The 24,010-nt window shown below is 36.6% G+C and overlaps 1 protein-coding gene across 2 annotated transcripts in view; it reads left to right on the forward strand.

The window, feature by feature from the left end:
- Nucleotides 1-24,010, forward strand: part of CNST (consortin, connexin sorting protein) — a 90,351-nt gene that overhangs the window by 23,365 nt on the left and 42,976 nt on the right. For both annotated transcript variants that reach the window (XM_081486896.1, XM_081486897.1), the window contains one exon: nucleotides 9,682-10,110. In XM_081486896.1, coding sequence (XP_081343022.1) covers nucleotides 9,732-10,110 — 379 coding nt within the window. In that variant the 5' untranslated portion in view covers nucleotides 9,682-9,731. The remainder of the gene's footprint in view (nucleotides 1-9,681; nucleotides 10,111-24,010) is intronic.

A 24,010-nucleotide genomic window follows, 5' to 3' on the forward strand; every position in this document is an offset into this window, starting at 1 on the left:
TGAAAAATAGAACGATTTCCATGAGAATGAAATGAGATACATAAAGTGTTAGTGTAATACCTGGCATTCATTAAATGTTGATAAATAATCACATATAATCAGCAGCTGTTTTAGGACAACAGAATAGGGACAATTATCCAGTAGACTTGGATTTAACTGCCACTTTGGGACAGAAAAGGAGGCCTTAAGTCCAAGCCAAGGACCTGAACAGGGCATTGGAACTGAGAGCTGCACATACAGCCAGGACTCTGAAGATCTCAGTTCTCCATTGATAGATTTAGGGGAAGGGAGTGTCTACCTAGAAGCAAAGAGATAAGGAGTTTTTCTGTCTCTGCCTTGATACTCTGTTGGAAAGTGGCTTCTTCTTTTTGTGTTTGTAATCATGAGTCTGTTAACTCTGAAGTTTGAGGTTCATATTAATGCTTTCCTCAGTTAAGAATTAATACAATAATTGGCCTTGGCTGGTAACATAACCAGGGATACCTGGCAAAAGCTAAAGCAGTCTGGAAGAAGTGATCCTTAGATCTGCCTATGCGAGATCCCTACAGAGCAGCTTATTACCAAAAATCACAAAATAATTCGCCACAATCAAGAGTCAACAGAAACAAAAAACAATAGATTCAAATCCCTAAGAATGAGTATTTTTTTATAATTATATACTTATAATATTTTAATAAAATGGGATAAAAAGGGAAAAGGTGCTATCAAAAAGTTAAAGATATTTTAAATAGTACCATATGACCTCTAAAAGTAAAAATCACAAAAATAAACTGAGTGAATAAATAAGCAACAAATTTTATACAGTTGAAGAAAGAAGTAGTTCACTGGGTGATATGTGAAGTTTGATTTGGAATTCAAGCCCCCAATCTCAATACAAAAATATAAAGAGAAATTATAAAAGAGTCAGTGATGTAGCTCATACAGCAAGGAAATCTAATGTACATCAAATAGTAATTTTTTTCTTTTTTTAATTTATTTTTGAATTGAAGGATAATTGCTTTACAAAATTTTGTTTTTGCCAAATCTCAGCATGAGTCAGCCGTAGGTATGCATATATCCCCTTCCTCTTGAACCTCCCTCCCATCTCCCTCCCCATCCCACCCCTCTAGGTTGTTGCAAGAATACCTTCTATGCATAAATAAAATCCATGTTTGTTGTATTCTCTATTAGAATCATTACCTTCACATTTTACAATAATCAAGCATTTGTTTTTCTTGATTTTATATTCTTTTAGTTGTGTCATATAGGGCTTCTCTGGTAGCTCAGCTGGTAAAGAATCTGCCTGCAATGCAGGAGACCCCAGTTCAATTCCTGGGTCAGGAAGATCCGCTGCAGAAGGGATAGGCTACCTACTCCAGTATTCTTGGGTTTCCATTGTGGCTCAGACAGTAAAGCATCCAACTGCAATGCAAGAGACCTGGGTTCGATCCCTGGGTTGAGAAGATCCCCTGGAGAAGGGAATAGCTACCCAACTCCAGTATTCTGGCCTGGAGAATTCCATGGACTGTATGTATAGTCCATGGGGTCGCAAAAAGTAAGACACGATTGAGCCACTTTCACTTTCATTTGGGCTTCCCTGCTAGCTCAGTGGGTAAGAATCTGCCTACAATGCAGGAGACCCCGGTTCGATTACTAGGTCAGGAAGATCTGCTGGAGAAGGGATAGGCTACCCACTCCAGTATTCTTGGGCTTCCCTTGTGGCTCAGCTGGTAAAGAATCTGTTATATAATTTGTTGTGTTTTTATTATTTTTTAATTTTTTTTTTATTGAGGTATAGTTGATTTACAGTGTGTTAACTTTTGCTGTACAGCAGAGTGGCTTAGTTATATACTTTCTTTCATACATATATATATTCTTTTTTTTATATTCTTTTCTGTTATGGTTTATCCCAGGATATTAAATATAGTTCCCTGTGCTATACAATAAGACCTTGTTGTGTATCCATTTTATATGTAATAGTTTGCATCTATGTCTTTTGTTATATTTTTATCTTCTTAAGATCTAAGTTTTCTGTGACCTTTCAATTTATTAGAAGTAAATTCCTTATTGTGAGAGAGAGCTTTTTATTCTTATTAAATGAAACATTCTAGCTTACCTTTGTACATATTATCATATAGAAATTATTTAGAAAGATTACTATGCAGGCATCTTCAGTTCAGTTGCTCTGTCATGTCCGACTCTTTGCGACCCCATGGACTGCAGCACGCCAGGCCTCCCTGTCGATCACCAGCTCCCAGAGTTTACTCAAACACACATCCATTGAGTCAGTGATGCCATCCAGCCATCTCATCCTCTGTCATCCCCTTCTCCCGCCTTCAGTCTTCCCCAGCATCAGGGTCTTCTCAAATGAGTCAGTTCTTCTCATCAGGTGGCCAAAATATTGGAGTTTCAGCTTCAGCATCAGTCCTTCCAATGAATATTCAGGACTGATTTCCTTTAGGATGGACTGGTGGATCTCCTTGCTGTCCAAGGGACTCTAAAGAGTCGTCTCCAACACCACAGTTCAAAAGCATCAATTCTTTGGGGCTCAGCTTTCTTTATAGTCCAACTCTCACGTCCATACATGACTACTGGAAAAACCATAGCTTTGACTAGGTGAACCTTTGTTGGCAAAGTAATGTCTCTGCTTTTTAATATGTTGTCTAGGTTGGTCATAACTTTTCCTCCAAGGAGCAAGCATCTTTTAATTTCATAGCTGCAGTCACCATCAGCAATGATTTTGGAGCTCAAAAAAAATAAAGTCTGCCACTGTTTCCCCATCTATTTCCCATGAAGTGATGGGACCAGATGCCATGATCTTAGTTTTCTGAATGTTGAGTTTTAAGCCAACTTTTTCACTCTCGTCTTTCACTTTCATCAAGAGGCTCCTCATTTCCTCTTCACTTTCTGCCATAGGGTGGTGTCATCTGCAAATCTGAGGTTATTGATATTTCTCCCAGCAATCTTGATTGAAGCTTGTGCTTCATCCAGCTCACCATTTCTCATGATGTACTCTGCATAGAAGTTAAATAAGCAGGGTGACAGTATACAGCCTTGATGTACTCCTTTCCCTGTTTGGAACTAGGCATCTTACTTGTTACCATTACTGTTTAACATTTCTTAAGTACCAGGAGTATTTTGAATATGGGAAAGTATCCAAAAAGGGGGACAACATGATCCTGAAAATAGGATATAACCAAGTACTTGCAAATTAATTTTAAAAGCTTTTAGTATCTATTTCTTTCACTAGGTATTTACCTTGTTAAATTATAGTAATAATAAGGTCTGTACTCAGGAAATACTAACTGAATAACTAGTATTAGCAAGAAAGAATCATAAATGGAATGGTTCACTATGAGCCATGACTTTGGCTATGGTGGCACTATCAATGCAGTATAATGGAGAGCAACATGGTCTAATAGAAATAGAATGTGAGCCATATATAGAATTCTGTTTTCTAGTAACCACATTAGAAAAGTGTTTGAAAAGATGAGACTAATTTTTTTAAATTTATTTTTAAAAGGTGAGATTAATTTTAATAATAGAGTTTATTTAATCCATTAGATGAAAATGTTATTTTAGCATGTAATAAACATTTAAAATTACTAAAGATCTATTATTTTACATTCTTACCATTCCCAATAAGTCTTTGAAATATGGTATTTATTTTACAAATATAGCACATCTCAATTTGGACACTTTTTTTTATTGGCAATGTTTGATCTATATTTAAATTTCCTAAAATTTAGGTGAAAAAGCAGATTCACATACCCAGTTTACTCCAAACATGCATAATTTTTTCAGTAATTCAATCAACAACTGTTTTAGAATTTAAATTAATTAAAATTAAAGTAAAAATTGAGTTCCTTAGTCTCACTGTTCATATTTCAAGTACTCAGGAGCCATATGTAGTTAGTGGCTGCCATTGGTTAACGTAGATACAGAATATAGCTAACAACTGAAAATGTCAACTAAAGGACCCTGAATCAAGCATATTATTTTAGCTAAATTTTAATGTGAAGGGAATGATATAAATCAGCAAAAATTATTTTATTGATATTACGGGGATAACATTTTAAGTGAAGTTTATGTCTTGAGTGTCATATGGTCTGCATCATTTTCAGAAAATCTGTGGAGATAATTGCAAAATTATCTAGTGCTCAGTTTGTGGTCTTCAGGTTGAGATTCTGTTATTTCCTAGAAACTGCCTTATTGCTGTGATTGGTGCTCATTAGTGGGGTATGAAATCTGCCTAGTGGACCTTGAGTAGCATTTAAAGAAAATAAGAAATAGTATTGAACAGAATGGAGAATGTATCAGAGTGCTTCATGTGTGTGTAGTCTAACCTTTGTTTCAGTTTATTTTTTTATTTTTTAGTGTGTAATTTGTATGTATATGATCTCAATGAAAAAATGAATTGTTAATTTGGGGCTGCAAAATTTTTGAGAATTGTTTTTCTGGGGCATGCTTTTGATTGCTGATATACTAAATATTTCCTACAGGTACATATGTCTAAACAAAACATTAATCATAGAAAACTGTAGGTTTAGTAATCAGATATAAGTAGTATTAGAACACATCAAGTGAGTAAGATGGCAAAACATTAAGTGATAGGTAGTTACCTTCGTAGACACAACATAGGCTTGTAGTGAATTTCTTCCTCAATTCTGAGTTATTATGAGTAGGCAGATTTGAATTTATGGTTAATAGAATATGTTATTGATTTGGTAATTTGTCTTCTTCTAAATTTTGGTTTGACTGTAAGTCATCAAATTTAAACTTGGGGTTGCATCTTAATTTTTAAGAAGAATCTTGGCTTCTTGCAAAGGTAAAAGTGTAGTGTTTAGGCCTCATTTACATGAATTACAGAAAAATGGCACTCAAAATCTTCTTAAAGCATTTTAATAAAAAAAATGTAATAATGTGATATATTTAACCATCCCTATAAATTAATGTTTTAATTTTAGTGACACTTGATATTTGGTCTTGCCAGATAATCCATTAAGATGTATCAAAAAATGAAGTCAAATAAATTAAAAAAAAAAAAGGAAGTCAGAGGCTTCCCTGGTGACTCAGATCATAAAAAAAATGAAGTCAAATCGTAGCTGGGAGTGAGATTGTTTTTTTTGACAAAATGTAGATTTCTGTTTGTTTGTCTATTTATTTAAAGCTGCTTCCTCAGGTTTTTTTTTTTTTTTTTTCAAGTTTTATGTAAGCCTTGAATAGTTTGCTTGAAATTCTTCAGCGTGGAGTCAACATGTCAAATAACTTTCATGCAGTGTACATATTTGGTATGCTCTTTTGCCACAAGAGGCTGAAAACTTGGGCAGCACTTACTATCATGCTTTAAAAAGGCAAAAACTGGCAAAAATTATGCCCGAGTCAGTGCTGTGCAGTCACTGTACTGTGTCACTTTTGCTTTTGTGAGATTTGGTGCAGTCATAGGGACTCTTACATAATAGACATACAGTTTAGATATGACAAATAAGTTAGATTGCCATTTCAACTGTACTTCTAACTTCCAATGTTGTTGTTAGTCGCTAAGTCATGTCCAACTCTTTAGCGACCCCATAGACTGTAGCCCACCAGTCTGCTCTGTCTATGGGATTTCCCAGGCAAGAATACTGGAGTGGGTTACCATTTTCTTCTGCAGGGGATCTTCCTAACCTGGGTATTCAACCCGCATCTCCTTTATTGGCAAGCGGGTTCTTTACCACTAAGCCACTAGGAAAGCCAATATATTAATGTTATGGCATATTTTAAAATACTGTGTGTTAACTGAGGCTTCTTGCTATGATTTTCTCTTGGCTAAGTGCTTTTATATAGTGCAGTACAGGTGTACATGAATATCAGCTTTTTGAAATGCTGTCAGTGTAGCATTGAGGGAAAGGGAAGAGGAGGATAAAGAGACAAAAATAACACTTTAATTTATAACTGTTTCTAAAAGCAGTAGGACTATACTAATTTGAAATCCCATTAAGAATATTATCCTACTGCTTAAATTAAAGGTTCCAAATGAAATTTGTTAGAAATGAAGATAGAAGCCAAATATTATGTAATAGGTTCCTTTACCTCTCAGAGTATGGGCAGAAGAGTATATAGGAATCCATTTGCCTTTCTGCTTTTCAGAGGGAAACTGTAGAAAATAAGTCTTGTACTCCTTCATATATACGTATGTACATATATACACTGCAGAAAACTGTATTTGGGAGAAACCTGCATGAATGCTGTAGAGGTATGCATTATATCTTACGGAATGTAGAAGTCAGGGAAGACAAATTGGAGTGACTTCTGTGCCAAGCCACAAAGAATTGGTCAGCGTCTAATAATAATTACGGGACCTTTATACTTAAAAGTATTAGAAAATAGTTTACAAAGTGGGCTTTTGAGAATTAAACTAATTACATCATCACAAAATAATAGGTTGCAAAATGTCTTTAGGCCGAAAGAAATAAGACATACTTTACTGGTAATAGATATTTAACATAAATACTATATTAGTATATACGTCTTTGTTTTTTTTTTTTAAGTTCTCAACAGAAGAAGGTGGGCTAGATAAGAAAATGTATATTGTGTGAATCCAACAGTTCCCAGGAAAAGAGAGAACTTCCAGGAACTTGAGCTTCTTGGTTGTTAGAAGTGTGTTCTCTGTTGTAGGGTGAGATTCTTCTCTGAGGTATACCACAGCTGGAGTGAAATATTAACTTGCTTTTGCCCCATTGTCCATAGAGCATAATTAATGAGTGCAGCCTCAGGATCACAACCATTCCATGTTCTATTTCTAAACTTATTAGCTGACCTTTGATGAGATTATGAGACTTGGCTTCTTCATTGGTATAATAGGACTAAAAATTAGCTATGTGGTAGAGAAATTGTGAGAATTGAATAGAGTGTTGGTCTGAACAGTTTAACTGGCACATGATGCTTGATAGAGTTGCAAAATGTGATTTGTAATTTTATACTCACCAGGGAGCCTTAATCACTAATTTCTAGATATCTTTATCATCTGAAATGGTGTACAGAATAGAGAGTTAAAAGTTCCAGGAACTTGCTGAGATATCCCTTTCATAAATTAATACTTCAGCATTCTCAAATGATGCTGCTTAGTGTTAGTCTGTTATTAGGAACCTAATAATTTTCAGGAGGTTTAGAAAAGCTCTGTTTCTGAACCTTAAGCCACTCGAATAAACTTGCTACTATGTCCATCTGTGAGATTTCTGGGGCAGTATTTATGGCTGACTTTCTTGAACATTTTCTGTGGGCCAGGTACTCTGCTTACATGCTTTACCTGCCATATCATCTAAGCCTCACAAATGACTCTTTGAGGTAGGTATTACAGTTCTTCATTTTTACAAAGAGAAAATTAAAGCTTGGAGATGCTACGTAATTTGCCTAAGGTCACATAGACAGTTTGTTAAATGGCAGAGCCAGAATTTGAGCCTTGGTCTGCCTGTGTTCTCAGACATTATGCTGAACTGCACAGGATTCAAATCAGGAAGACCTGGTTTCAGATTCAATTCCACTTATTTCTAGGAATAAATATGATTTTAATCAAGATATTTTTGCCTTTCCGAGCCCCAGAGTCTTCATCTCAAACACAGTATGAATACCTCCATGTAGGCTTGTTTGGAGGATTAGAAATAAGATACATGAAGTGCTTGGCACAGCTTCTAACACATGACAGAGACTCAGCAAGAGATGACTGTTATTATTTGGGGCTCTCTAGATCCCTTTCTGCCTCCGCCTTGGCAAGAAATCTCTGTGTCTCTTTCAGATAAAAATAAAACTTTTATGCTTTCAACTGCAGATACATGCCAGAAAATAACTTGATTGTTTACATTAGAAAACAGCTGAGGCTGTTGACAGTTTTAATAACTGACATTTCTCTTACATAGCCACATAAAATTTTCACTATTTTTACTTTTATTGTGGTAAAAATATATGACAAAAAATATGCCATTTTAACCATTTTTAAGTATGCGGTTCAGTGGCACTGTTGTGTAACTGTCACCACTACCTCTTTCCAGATCTTGTCCATCATTCTAAGTAAAATCTCTGTAACCATTAAGCTGTAACTTCCTCCCTTGCCCTCAGACCCTCTCATCTAGTTTCTATCTCTATGCATTTGCCTATTATGAGTATTACATATAAGTGAAATCATATAGTATTTATCCTTTTGTGTCAGGCTTACTATTTTTAAGGTTCATCCATGACGTGGCATGTATCAGAACCTTATTCCTTTTTATGGTTGAATAACATTCTATTGTATAAATATATTACATCTTGCTTATCTCTTCATCCATCATGGGACACCATATTAGCCACATGCACTTTTAAGCTCTTATTAGAATTTGGATTTTCTCATGATAGAGATCCTGAAAATACTTTATTAATCACTTTTCAATTAAAAATTGTACTCTAGTTTGAATTCATTTTAGGTCTAAACTAAGTTATTCTTAGTCAAGTTAAATCATTTTACTTTTTATATTATGTATCTGTTAATGAAGAAATATAGTATATATTTTAAGGAAAATGATACCAGCCAGATTTAGATATTTTTTATATTTGATAAGCAGTACTTTTATTCTGAATCAGATAAAATATTCCAGTTGAAAGATAATTGAAAGCATGTGATACAGTCAGTGTAGGGCTCATGTTTTGTTTTATACTTTGTTTTCCTGTTTTTTAAAAAAAAATTACTTAAATATAATATTTGTTTACTGTATATATTTACTGTTTCTAAAGAGCAAATAGCATTTCTATTTATTAATTTGAAGAATTTTCAAAATTCTTATCACTGTGTTTTTCTCAAAATTGCTGAATTATATTTGATTCAAACCCAAAACATAACTTGGCAAGCATAAAATACCTAAATCTGGCTGGCATCATTTTTCTTAAAATGTGATATACTTTTGGATGAGAAGAAGGGAAAAAAAATGACTGATACAGGGCTTAAAGTCTATTTTGTATGTCTTTAAAATGTTACAAGGATTCTTGGAGTAGATTTACATTTTTTCCAAGTCTAAACTAAATAGCCTAGAGTTAATCATGGTTCTCTCTTTTTTAAAATTGAATAAAAGAAATTTGGTGACAATTCTAAAGTACTTTTCAGGGTTTATTTTTAGAAAGTAAAGTATGTAATGAGAATATATGCTACCTGAATTTTCCCCCATATACTTTTTAAAAAATTTACTATAAAACTATTTTTAAATGTTTTCATTTGTAAATATTGTTGCTGCTTGGCCATATAAGGACTTACACAAGTAACTTTCACTTGTCTGTTAAGTGTCCAGGGATAAGATGAATGATTGATTTTAGCAGACAGCCTTGTTTAACCAATAAGTTCTTTCATCAAGGAGGTGGTCCCAGCATGTTGCACCATTAGAATATCTTGAGAACTTCAAAAAATACATCAGTATTTAGTCTTAGTCCCCAGAAATTTTGATTTCATAGGTCTACAATAGAAATTTGACAAGCTCCACAGGTAACAAACATGCACCCAGGATTTAGAACCATTGTATTCAGCAGGAACCAGGTGAGGTGGGGTAGGGTTGTGAGAAAAGTAGAAATAGTAGGAGTGAGCCTTTGTCATTTGTCTCTTCCGTATTTACAGTAAAACAATCCAGGAGAAGAGGAAAATCAAAGATCACTGAAAATCCAGAGTTCAAAAAATGAACTAGATTTTTCTTTTTGTCATTGTAGACGTTGAAGGACTTTAATGAAACTTAAATGGTTCAACAAAAGATGCTCTAATGGATGACAGCGAAACCCCTGCATGTAATCTGCAGATAGAACCACAAGATGGATGTCATCCTGGTGACGGCGTGGAAAGTATAGTAACATGCTTGCCTTCTGCATCAGATGAAAATGAAAATCAACTTGATGGGGATGGGCTTGAGCTTCTGACCAGCAGTGACAGTGCAATGGGCAAACCTGAAGTGTTTGAGCAGGACAGTCTGAACAATAATGAAAGCTGCACACCAAGCTGTGAGGTGGCTGCAAGTGAGAACTCAGAAAACATTTCTTGTGAAAGCCCCAAAGATGGGCAGGCCTTCCTGAGAAAGGAGCACAAGATACCTGGAAGCAGAAGTTCAAGAAGCAAAAGAGGCACTGTAAAGAAGATACCACAAGGTATTTTTTTTTTTAATTATTATTTTTAACTAAGAATAAACAGTCTTCCCATCCCATACTGTGTGTATTGTCCTGCTTCTTGCTTTTCTTCTCTTAATATGTTCCAGAGCTAGTTCTGTGATAGCACATACAAACCACAGCTGTGTGGTATGCCATGTATGTGACTTGTATCTCTGTAGTGTTCATTGTATGGGTGTACCATGAAGTATTTAACCACTTTATGGCTGTTCCCAGTATTCTATAATAAATGTGTTGAAGTTGGCATTTTTTGTACATGTCTTCTCAATAGATGCTTTTAATGTATGTATATATATATATATAGCCTTTTCCTATATCTGTTGGATCATTTTCTACCAATATCAACATTGAAAATTTCCTTCTGTTGTCACTTTGGCTTTGATTTCTAACCAGTGAGTTTATGGGCTAGTCCAGTCTTACACAGCTTTTTTGGATCTTTACATCTCATTTCATTAATGTATATTAATATACATCATATAACAATGTTGAGTAAGACATCTAGCTTTATATTACTTCGGTTACAGAGTATTTTTCATCTAGCATATAATTTGCCAGTTAAAATTTGTAGCTATGGACTTTTTCTCCCTGAATCACAAGGCACCCTTGGGAAAAGGCAGCCTCGGGTTATTTTTTGATCAGAACCATGTGGGTCTAGAGAGTTCTGGACACCTTAGTCTGGGACACCTTAGTGTAGGACCACTTTACCTACACCTGCAGCCTGTGTGAGGCTCTGGAGGACAAAATGGACTGTCTCATCTGCTCTCTTCTGCTTCTTTGGCTGATTGAGAAATATGGTCCGTCTGTCCATATCCTGTTTTTTATTTGTATTTGCTTATTTGGAGTAAAATATGAAACTTTCCAGTTTTTACAAATCCTTGGTTATTCAGTAAGGCAATTTGACAACTTTTTACTGTAACTCATCCTTTGGCTTTCCAATTAACAGATCCCTTTTTCTTTGCTTTTTCTTAGTAGACTTAACACAAAAAAAATTTTTGATGAGAGATTTGAAAGCATTTTCTTAAAAGACCTAAGTGTAAACAGATGATATATTTGTGCTATTTGTATGTAAATTGATTCATTCTGTAAACATAAGTCAAGAGTTATTTGTTCCTTTCTAATGTGACCTTGTGATGCTTTTAAGAACTGAGACCTAGTTGCATATGTGTAACAGTCAATCGTAGCTTCAAGATTGATGGCTCCTTTTATGTCTTCCATGATCTTATTCCAGGTATCCTAGGTATGATTATATAATTTCAAGTTATTTAGTACTTATTATCCAGTGAGCAGATATGTATAGAATTAGTATCCCAAATGCATTTGAAATATATGATTTACAAAACTTAGGGACACTTTTTATACAGATTATTTTTAAAATTATTTTATATACCTTTAATAAAATGAGTTTAAGAGTATAAGAAAACTGAATTATGAGTTGTAAAACCTAAGTTCAAATCTTATTACTTCTGGTTCTTGGTCACTTGGTGAGTCTTAACCATTCTGTATTTTAGTTTCCACATCTGTGTAATGATGGTGTTCATCTACATATATCTATAAAATTCTTTTTTGAGCGGTGAATTTCTCAGATTTCTGAATCGAGATGGTACAGTCTAAACTCAATTAAAATTTGGTAATTCCTCTCTAGTACATCTGTTGAGTTTTTCATGTGTAAGCAATACATTGGTATTTTTGTTTTTAAACATCGTCTTTAACTGCAGTACTGCAAAAGCCCTCTGCAAACATTTCTTCCATCTTATGTTTTGCTAATCTATTCTGCATGTTAGGATTAAAAAGGCAGAGAGTTTATAGTTAGAGATCTAGACATGGGCATATTTACTCTTTTCACTATTTAATTCCAACATCCTACATAAATAAAGTCTCACAATTTTGCAGATAAGTACTTTTCTAATAATAGAATAGCTTCTCAAATGTGATTTGAAAGACATATAAAACATGATGTTCGATCCCAAACCAGAAGTAAGTTTTTTATAGCTGGGTGCCCTCTCAACAGTTGTTTTTTGGAAACAAACATTAAGGTGAATTTATTTACTATTATGGTTACAGGTGGTGCTAGTGGTAAAGAACCCGCCTGCCAGTGCAGGAGACCTAAGAGACGTGGGTTCAATCCCTGGGTCGGGAAGATCCCCTGGAGGAGGGCATGGCAGCACACTCCAGTATTCTCGCCTTGAGAATCCCATGGACAGAGGAGCCTAGCAGGCTACAGTCCATAGGGACTCAACAGACACGACTGAAGTGACTTAGCACACATGCACCCGTTATGCTTAATTTGTAGTAATTTTTCATGTATCCAATAGCTAGTACTAGGGGGAAAAAAATTGGAGCAGTAGGATTAGGAGACATCATTATTTACTGGTTTTCTGGAGGCTGCATTTCTGTAAACATGCTAAAACCTGGAACTTGACCCCAGGAAAATCCAGTTGTCATTATATTACGACAATTTTTTTTTCCTTAAGAGAATGGAATCCCGTTCATATAGTCAACTAAACAGAGTTTCAAGCTACATTCCATCAAGTTTTCCCTGTGGCTGAATCTGGTGGAGCTTTAGGTACATATCCTAAAAACAAGTGAAAATCAATACATTTTTTATTTTTTATTGAATTATAGTTAAAACCAATAAATTTTTAACAGCTTGATTGAGATATAATTCACATACCATATAATTCACTCATATAATAAAGTGTACAATTCAGTGATTTTTAGTATATTCACAAAGCCATGCAGTCATTACCATGGTCAGTTTTAGACAGTTTAGTTTATTTTCATTACCACAAAAAGAAAACCCATACCTGTTAACAGTCATTCCATTTACTCTGCCCTGAAACAGCCTATGGGAGCTCTCATGGGCATTCATTTGTTAAATTCCCTTGGAGTTTCATGAAGTTCATTTCTTGAAGTACTTTTTCAGATCTGCTATATATAAAATCTAAATGTTGAGTTTTGGTTACTCAGACAGTTGTGTGCCCTAAATGAGCCTTTTATGTGAAAGGAGAAAGAAAATAATGGTTTCTGAGTTTCAGACAGTCAGGCTGGATACCAAGGTGCTTAAATAATAAGGTAAGCTTATAGAACCAGACCGTGGCTTTGTGTGACTCATTAAAATTTTCTGAAGTTCTGCTGCTTTAGGAGCTCAGCAAAGCAAGCAAGCTGAAAGAAGTGCTATTCTTTCCTCTCAAGATAAGTGTCCTTCGTGGCATCTAAGAAGAAAATAAGGATATTCTTTTAAATGTGTTTATGTCAGAGTCTGCTATGATGGCACATTCCTACTAAAACTCTTAAAACATAGGTGATTTAGGTAGTGAAAGGGGTGGTCTTTCAGCCTTGTTTGAGTCCCATCCCCCAAAAGTCATGAAGTATTAATAGTAATTTTCATGTCTTCAGTCGTTCAGTTGTGGCCGACTCTTTGCTACTCTATGAACTGTCGCCCGCCAAGGCTCCTCTGTCGTAAAATAAAGTTGTGGCTATTTTTATGTCTTTCCTTCGTTATAGTGACATTGAAAAAAAAGTCTTCATTGCTGTGATTTCATGTCATGATTTCTTAGAACCATTGCATAACTAAAATTCCTCAAATCACCTGTGTATGGTGATGCCTATCTTGGCCATGAATGTGGGAAATGAATCAGAAATAAATTTTAATATGTGAGTATGCAGTTTCTATGCTAAATTTGCTGTACTTTGTTCCTTTTTCCTTCCAAAATTTCCTCTTTCAAAGGTTCAAGTTAATGCTATGAAAATAGAAGAGTGCTCAACATTTAAATATCTTCAGTTGTTGGCTAAAAACATTTAAGCAGTTAAAAGGAAATATTCCTTCCTTTTCCTTAACACTACATACTGGTATTATGAGAGACAAGGTTGAAAATGAGTCAGCTCCTTTCTGAGCTGACCTGGGGTCAGAGGGTTATCTTATGTAATTATAGCTTAATTACTGTCTGCTCGGGGCAACGCATTCTCCTCCTATGCCCTCAGGTGGCAGCCTCTGCCTTTAGAGGGAGCAGCATAGCTGTGGTTAAGATCTCAGGCCACAGTCAAGCTGCCCTGTGACCCAAGGTAAGCGACCTGAATCCTCTCAACCTGGGTCCTTATAAATTAATGGCTAAGGATTAAATTAAAGACAGAGTGAACCCAAGCACTTAGGAGACACTCCAAGTAGTAGCACAGTTTTCAAGATTGAATTGTTGTCTGATAGGATAATTATCTTTGTCAACTAAAAAAAAATCACAGCCTAAAGGTTGAGAATCATACTTTCTTTGACAGACAAAACTGAGAACTTAAGCCCAGGATGCAGCCTCTCATACAGCTCTACAGAACTGCTCCAAATAGGTAAGGGAGGAGCCAAGATATATAGGAGTTTTCGCAACAAAGGCCAGGTAGTGGGAATATTACAAGATCACTGTTAATTAAAGAAAACAAGACATCTCAAGTTAAGGAATTTAGTGCTTTTCTACAGATGGGAAGATGCAAGGGCTCGCTGAAATCATCCATTTGACGTGCACCTCAGCTCTCTGGGACCAGTATCCTGTGCTTTCTTGTCCTGACTCTCTGGGTACCCCATTGGGGTGGCTGCAGTGGCTGACTACTGGATAGTGGGCATCCTGTTTCTATCCCGAGTTCCCTCAGGGTTCACCTTCTGGGCAGCTGTAATGTGATGGCATGATGGCTTGATGGCTGCAACATCCTATGTTTAGAGATGGCAGGTGGAATTTTTTTTTTTTTCTCTGACAGCCTGTGGGAGCTCTCATGGGCATGCATTTGTTAAATTCCCTTGGAGTTTCATGAAGGTCATTTCTTGAAGTACTTTTTCACATCTGTTGTATATAAAATCTAGTCTAGTAATAAAAGTGAAGCCAAAATTCTGGAACTTAAGAATACAGTGTTTGAAATGAAAATTTCACTTAAGGGGATTCAACAGCAGATTTCAGCAAGCAGGAAAAAGAATCTGTAAACTATGTCCAGAGGCATGGATTTAAATTAAAATGCTCTGAAGAATACTACTGTATCATATTTTTGTATGATAGAAACTTTTGAGGTAGACATACTGTTGATTAAGAAACATCACCTCAATCTTTGGGAAGTAATATTATTTTTGTCTTAGAGATGAGGGAAGGGGGAAATGAATAACTATTGCAGCCTCATAAAGATACGTTGGTTGAGAAGGAGTTTAAATTCTGTAGAGCTCTGGGAAGACAGTTTGGTAGTTCCTTGAAAAGTTAAACATACAATTATCATTAAATCCACCAATTCTACTTCTAGATATGTATCCAGAGTAATTGAAACTAATGCCTCAGATACCTGTACACCAGTGTTCAGGGCAGCATTATTCAAAGTAACCAAAAGGTGTTAACACCCCAGATGTCCATTGATAAAATATATGAAGAAAAAATATATATAAATATGGAAACATTGTTCAGCTTTAAAAGGAATAATAATCTGATACATGCTGCAACATGGATGAATCTTGAAGACATTGTGCTGAGTGACACAAGCCAGACACAAAAAGACAAACATCGTGTGACTCTACTTACATGAGGTACTTAGTCTAGGCAAATTCATGGAGACAGAAAGTAGAGTAGAGCTGTTGACTTGAAAAAAAAAGTACAACCTAGAAGAGAGATTATTTACTTTGGCGGACTTTCTGAGGATTTAAACCCAGGAGTCAACCTTTTTCCAGGGAGACTGTTCCCAAGAGGTAAGGTAAGAACGGGGAAACAGCAGTTTTTGCAACAAGAACCAGATGAAAAATTGCCGTTAAATGAAGAAAACTAGGCCTCTCAAGGCAATGAATTTAGTGCTTTTCTATGTATAGGAAGATGTGAGAGTCTGGGCTCACTGAAATCATTCCTTTGATATGCATTATAATTATGTAGGGCCTGTATCTTGCTTTTTTCCACCCTAAATCCCCTCAGGATGCACCATTGGGGAGAGGCTGCAGTGGCTGATAACAGTGGCTGGCAGCTTGTTTGTGTCCATCCTGAGTTCTCTCAGGGCTTACCAGCTGGGCAGCTGCAGGGGCTAATGACATGATGGCCGCAACATCCTTTGTTTACTGATATGGCAGGCAACATTTTTCATCCACAGGAGATTCCAGATGTAAAGCAGGAGGGAAATGAGGAGTTAGTGTTTAATGGGTACAGAGTTTTTGTTTGGGTGATGAAAAGTTCTGCAAATGGTAAGTGGTGATGGTTGTAAAACATTGTGAATGTATCGTACAGTTCAAAAGGGTTAAAATGTTAAGTTTTATGTTACATATTAAAAAATCACCAAAAAACAATTCATAAAGTTCCAGATTCACTGTCATGGACATATTTAATTTAATTTGATTGCAGCTTGCTGAGTTTTGAAAACAAAAGTTCTTGAACATTTTCTGAGCACTTAGTGTATGGGTGCCACTGTGATACCTGCTTTGTATGAAATAACCTCATTTAATCTTATTAAGTACCACAATTAGCCTCACTCTCTAGAGGAGGAATCCGAAAGCACAGAGAGAAGCAACTTGCCCAGCATTGTACTGCTGAAAGGTGACACTCACGATTTGATCCCAGGCAGTCTGACTTCAAACTGAGCCTGATTGTCACACTACGCTATTTGACATTTTCTAATTTTGAAGTGTGTTTAAAGAAAAGTTCTGTTTCATGTCCGACTTAACATACTTTGCCACAGGACCATTTCACACACACTTTCTGAGTGTGTTGCCAGCCGTGCTTCTTCAGAGCAATTCCTACCTACCAGCCTTACCAAGATGAAACACGATCAGAGAAAAGGGTGGTGGTTCACCCTGAAGGAAGTGGTAGAGTTTGGGTTGTTTCATTAATTGTCTCTGAATCCTCAGATTCTTTATTTGATCTAGCCTCAATGTAGTGAGAGGGACTGTCAACAATTGGGTCAAGGAAAGTTTTGGTTTTTTGTTTTTTATTAATCTAGGATAAAAATAGCTTTGTGCTAAGTCGCTTCATTCTTATCTGACTCTGTGACCCTCTGGACCATAGAAAACCTACCAGGCTCCTCTGTCCATGGGATTCTCCAGGCAAGAATACTAGAGTGGGTTGCCATGCCCTCCTCCAGGGGATCTTCCCAACCCAGGGACTGAACTCACTTCTCGTAGCATCTCCTGCGTTGGCACATTCCTGGAGTTCTTTACCAGTAGCGCCACCTGGGAAGCCCCACTGACATCTTTTAGTCTTCTGGACAGTTTCTTCCCATTTAGCCAGAGCAAGCTGATTAAAAAAGCCTGAGGACTCCCTTTGACACAAACTGGAAGTTCAAAGTTCAAGCCTCATCAGGTGTTCTCTTAAATACATCAAGCCAATCACCATTCCCTGTCCTCTCAAACTGTTTTTTGAACACCTTGGAAATCATCATGCCTCTTGTCATTTAGTCTTTCACTCATGTTCAACTCTTTGCCACCTCAATGACTGTAGCCCACCAGGCTCCTCTGTCCATGGAATTTTCCAGGCAAGAATACTGGAGTGCGTTGCCATTTCTTTCTCCAGGGGAAAGTATTTTTTTTTAAAGCAGTGAATGTAGTTTTGTTTCCTAATATCTTTGTTCGAAAACTCAATGTTCTTAGTTGAAACTAGATAGATCATGGAATTGTGAATAAATAGCAGTGTTTCTTTCAGTTCAGTCGCTCAGTCGTGTCTGACTCTGCGACCCCATGGACTGCAGCACGCCAGGCCTCCCTGTCCATCACCAACTCCCAGAGTTTACTCAGACTCATGTCCATTGAGTCAGTGATGCCATCCAACCATCTCATCCTTTGTTGTCCCCTTCTCCTCCTGCCTTCAATCTTTCCCAGCATCAGGGTCTTTTCAAAGGAGTCAGTTCTTCGCATCAGGTGGCCAAAGTATTGGAGTTTCAGCTTCAGCATTAGTCCTTCCAGTAGCGTTTGCTATGACCAGTGCATTCTCTTGGCAAAACTCTTTTAACCTTTGCCCTGCTTCATTGTGTGCTCCAAGGCCAAATTTGCCCATTACTCCAGGTATTTCTTGACTTCCTGCTTTTGCATTCCAGTCCCCTATAATGAAAAGGACATCTTTTTTGGGTGTTAGTTCTAGAAGGTCTTGTAGGTCTTCATAGAACTGTTCAACTTCAGCTTCTTCAGCGTTATTGGTTGGGGCATAGACTTGGATTACTGTGATGATGAATGGTTTGCCTTGGAAACAGATCATTCTGTCGTTTTTGAGACTGCATCCAAGTGCTGCATTTTGGACCCTTTTGTTGACTTTGATGGCTATTCCATTTCTTCTAAGGGATTCTTGCCCACAGTAGTAGACATCATGGTCATCTGAGTTAAATTCACCCATTCCAGTCCATCTTAGTTCGCTGATTCCTAAAATGTTGATGTTCACTCTTGCCATCTCCTGTTTGACCACTTCCAATTTGCCTTGATTCATGGACCTAACATTCCAGGTTCCTGTGCAATATTGCTCTTTACAGCATCAGGCTTGACTTCCATCCCCAGTCACATCCACAACTGGGTGTTGTTTTTGCTTTGTCTTTGTCTCTTCATTCTTTCTGGAGTTCATTCTCCACTGATCTCCAGTAGCATATTGGGCACCTTACCGACCCGGGGAGTTCATCTTTCAGTGTCCTATCTTTTTTCCTTTTCATACTGTTCATGGAGTTCTCAAGGCAAGAATACTGAAATGGTTTGCCATTCCCACATTCTGGACCACATTCTGTCAGACCTCTCCACCATGACCCGTCCATCTTGGGTGGGCCTACACGGCATAGCTCATAGTTTCACTGAGTTAAACAAGGCTGTGGTCCATGTGATCAGACTGGTTAGTTTCCTGTGATTGTGGTTTTCAGTCTGTCTGCCCTCTGATGGAGAAGGATAAGAGGCTTATGGAAGCTTCCTGATGGGAGAGACTGACTGAGGGGGAAACTGGGTCTTGTTCTGATGGGCAGGCTTCCCTGATAGCTCAGTTGGTAAAGATTCTGCCTTCAATGTAGGAGACTCCAGTTTGATTCCTGGGTCAGGAAGATCCACTGGAGAAGGGATAGGCTACCCACTCCAGTATTCTTGGATTTCCCTTGTGACTCAGCTAGTAAAGAAGCCACCTGCAATGTGGGAGACCTGGGTTCGATCCCTGGGTTGGGAAGATCCCCTGGAGAAGGGAAAGGCTACCCACTCCAGTATTCTGGCCTGGAGAATTCCAAGGACTGTAAAGTCCATGGGATCACAAAGAGTCAGACATGACTGTTTCTTTACCTCTCATCTAAATGAAGTTTCTTAGGCGAGTCCATATAGGGTATATTCCTGTTTAACAGATAGAAAAATAAAGAATTAAAGAGATTGACTTGCCTAGAGTTACAGAACTAGAAAGCAGTTGATTTTTGAATTCACAGCCAGGCACTTGACTTCCAAGCCAAGGCTCTCATTTAAGCTCTGATTAATTTCAGTTGCTTCATCTATAATTTCTAATCCCTACTTTATAATGTTGTGAGGATTTCGTGGCATAGTGAATATGGGCTTGTAGTATACTCTGTGGTACATAACGTTTAACCAACATTTTCCCCAAGAAGTGTTTTAAGTACGTGCTGTTTGTCAGGCGCCGTGCTTACTGGTGATGTCACAGTGATGAAGCGTACCTCTACCCTTTAAAAGCTGACTGACCAGGCAGAGGGACCAGCATGAACAAAAAGCAGATTGTTTTCTAAAGTCACACTAACCTGCATATAAGAAAGCATCCTTATACTCTGAATAGTAGTAGACAGTATTTGAAATGATTAAACTTTTATTGTTTTAATTTGAAGTACAGTTGTTTTATAATTTTGTGTTAATTTCTTCTATGCAGCAAAGTGATTCACTTATGTAAATACACATTGTTTTTTAAAATATTCTTTTCCATTATGGTTTATCATAGGATACTGAAATATAATTCCCCATCCTATACAATAGGACTTTGTTGTTTATCATATATATATTTTCTAGTAGCTTACATTTGCTAACCCCAGCATCCCACTCCATCCCTCTCCCAACTCTCTCCCCAATAAGCACCACAGATCAGTTCTCTGTGCCTGTGAGTCCATTTCTGTTTCATAGGTAAGTTCATTTGTGTCGTATTTTTGGTTACACATATAAGTGATATCATATGATATTTATCTTTCTGACTTACTTCACTTAGGATGATATTCTCTAGTTGTATCCACGTTGCTGCAAATGGCATTATTTCATTTGTTATGGCTGAGTAATATTCCACTGAATGTATGTACTACATCTTCCTTATTCCTTCCATCTGTCAATAGACATTAGATTGTTTCCATTTCTTGACTATTGTGGATAGTTCTACTGTGAACTTAGGGGTGAAATAGATTAAACCTTTAAATAACCCTTCTTCCATCCCCAAACATCCCCATCAGCTTAGTTTACATCATTACTTTCACTGTTTTATCCTAAGTATACTCATTGTTGCTATCTTTACCTAGACCTGGATGTCTCATTGTAGCATCTTTTCAAACCCCATTTTGCCTGTGATAATTTTTCATTATCTTGATTAATTACTACCTCAAGTACTAGCTATGAGATTTTTACCTTTAAGTTATCTAGTTACATCATTCTCCTTGCCAGGTAGAGAAACAGTTAATATCTCTTCAATATAGTAACAAATGGCAGATAAATGGTAGATTGTTAAAGGAGAATACTACCAGTAATTTAATGTTACAGTATATTCCTAATGAGTTAAGGTAAAGGGTACCAGTACTGTTCTCCCCCAGGTGTGTCTCTTGACCACCATGAGAGACAGATTCTGAGTTTAATAAAACTATGTGTCAAAACTGACACCGAAATCAGTTACAAATTTTATAGTATGATAAATTGAGTAAAATCTCTCAGGTAAGGTTACTTCTCTAATCTCTGGCTGAAGGCAGTTACAAGTAATTTTTTTTTTTTTAAGTGTAAAACCTCAATAGGTACATGTAAACTGTGATGTCTATTTTAGAGCTTGACAAAGTTGACATATATTAAGTGAAATGAAGGCCTATGATTTGACTGTCACCACCTACATATACTTATAAATAGAACATCAAATTGGTTAATGGCAAGTTTTAACCGTAGCCCACAGATGAAGACAAATAGAATTTTTTGTTCCTGTCTGGATGTATAGATTCATATCTGATACAGGAAAGCTTCATTTATACTGAATGACAGTTTGTAGTGAAGGTGAAATTATATGTACCAGTATATGTTTTGATTTGGCTTTTCTCATTAACAATAAATATATCTTTACCATTAAAATATGTCTTTACCATTAAAAGAAAACTTTTAATGTATTAGAAGGAATTTTCCTATTAATTGACATATTCTTAATTTTTTCAAGCAAAACTTTTGTAAGACCAATGTGACATGAAAAATAATTAATTTGAAATTCACATGGAAAAATACTGGAACTTCCATGTTATGACATAAATGCTTTGTTACTACTACTTTAAAATGTTTTAGTACATTATGAAGGTATCAATTCACAATACGCTAGTCATTCTGAGTATTCATGGTTATGCAAGTGTTTATTTTCTTTATTGTCTTTACTAAAAATAAGTTTAAGCCTATTCAAACTTATAATATTGGTGAGTAATAAATAAGCAATTGCTATTCCAGCATAGTTTTTATAATTCCTGTTATTCAATATGACAGTAGAAATATGAGCTTTATTAGCTTTATTTACACTTCCCTCTTAATGTTTTCTTCAAATTAAAAAAACAGTGCGGTCTCAGAAGTGCTTTACAATTCCTGTGACCTTTTTAATTCAAGTGACAGGAAAGCCTCAGGATATTATTTTAAGGATGATCTTTGGGAGGATACCTGCCTTTTACATTCATTATCTCATTTAATTCTCACAATAATTTTATAAGATGGTAGAGCACTCAGTTTAGAAATCGATTGGGAGGCTGGAGAGTGAAGGATTGACTGATGTGCCATAGGAATAGCTAATAAGTACTGGAAACAGGAGAGGCACTCAGGGCCCTTATGTCCCTGTCATTCTTCTTCCAACTTTTTGGGAGTAATTTTCTCAATGCAAATTTTGTATCCTAGCAGTGTGAAATTAATCAGGGTGTATTTTAAGTAGTTTAGAAATTGATGTAGCTAGAATTTGGCCAACTATTGTTTTCCTATTGAATTTTATATGTAAAGTATATCCTTGTCACTTAATTACATGTATGATAACGATTTATGTTTCTTTGGTGGTGGGGGTTTAGTCACTAATCATGTCCGACTCTTGCAACCCCATGGACTGCAGCCTGCCAGCCTCCTCTGTCCATGGGATTTCCCATGCAAGAATACTGGGCGTCTTCTCCACCCAGGGGTCAAACTTGTATCTCCTACGTCGCAGGCGGATGCTTTACCGTTGCGCCACCACATGTTGTGCTGTGTTAGTCACTCAGTCGTGTCTGACTCTTTGTGACCCCATGGTCTGTCCATGTAATTCTCTACACAAGAATACTGGAGTGGGTTGCCATTGCCTTCTCCAGGAGCTCTTCCTCACCCAGGGATCGAAACGGGGTCTCCTGCATTGCAAGCAGATGTTATTTTTTTTACCATCTGAGCTATCAGGGAAGCCCCAAAATTATTTCCCTAAAAGCTTAACAACACTGAAAACAGAAACCTGCTCTTTAGTATGGAATATTGCATAATTCTTCTTGCAAGGCCATTCAGTTATTTTCTTGCAAACTCTGATATACTTCTGTTTCTGCAATCCACAGTTTATGCAAAATAGTCACAGTGGTTAAAAAAATACAGCATGTGGGGTGTGGAGCAGCTAGAAGATACTTGTATTACACAGGTACCCTTACCTTCAGTTTTCTTAAATGATTGAACAGCCTTGTTCACAGCAGTATTTTACATTTCATTTATTTAAATTGTACATATTTGAGGTGTACAACATGATGATTTGATACACATAATGCAGTCAAACTAATTAACATGTCTCATTTCATGGTTATCATTTATTGCTGTGTGATGAGTGCAACTAAAAGCTACTCTCTTGGTGTATTTTTAGTGTTCAACGCAGTATTATTATGTAGAGTCATCATGCCTGTACATTAGACTTCTAGATTTAGTCATCCTACATAACTGCAGCTCTGTACCTTTTGATCAACATCTCCCCATCTGCCCCCACCAGCCCCTGGTAACCATCATTATATTACTTTGCTTCTTTGAGTTTCACTTTAAAATTTTATTTTTTATATTGCACTCATAAGTGAAATTATGTAGTATTTGTCTTTCTCTGTCTAGCTTATTTCACTCAGCATGATGACCTCCTAAGTCATCCAAGTTGTCATATAAGGTAGCATTTCCTTCTTTCTCACGGTTGAATGATACTCCATTGTATCTGTGTATTACCTTTTCTTCAGCTGTTCATCCGTTGACAGACACTTGGGTTATTTCCATATCTGAACTACTGTAAGAGATGCTGTAATGAACCTGGGGGTGCAGATAATCGTTTTGATTCTTGATTTTGTTCCCTTTGTGTGCATACCCAGAAGTGGAATTGCTGGATCATTAGGGTAGTTCTAGTCTTACGTTTTTGAGGAGTGTTTGTACTGTTTTTCATAATAGCTGTACCAATATGCATTTCCACCAACAGTTCAATCAAATTGTTTTCTTGCTATTGAGTGGTTTGAATTCCTTATTTATTTGGATATTGACCCCTTTTCAGATGGATAGTTAGCAAATATTTTCTCCCACTTCATAGATTGTCTCTTCCCTTTGTTGATTGTTTTCCTCTACTGTGCAAGAGGCTTTTTAGTTTGATGAAATCCCATCTGTCTACTTTTACTTTTGGTGCCTGTGCTTTTGGTGTCAAGTCCAAAACAGTCTTACCTACATCAGTGTCAGGAAGCTTTTCCCCTATATTTTCTTCTAGTAGTT

This window comes from Giraffa tippelskirchi, chromosome 5 (genome assembly GCF_054371585.1).
Source record: "Giraffa tippelskirchi isolate mGirTip1 chromosome 5, T2T-mGirTip1v1.2.pri, whole genome shotgun sequence".
Lineage (NCBI taxonomy): Eukaryota > Metazoa > Chordata > Mammalia > Artiodactyla > Giraffidae > Giraffa > Giraffa tippelskirchi.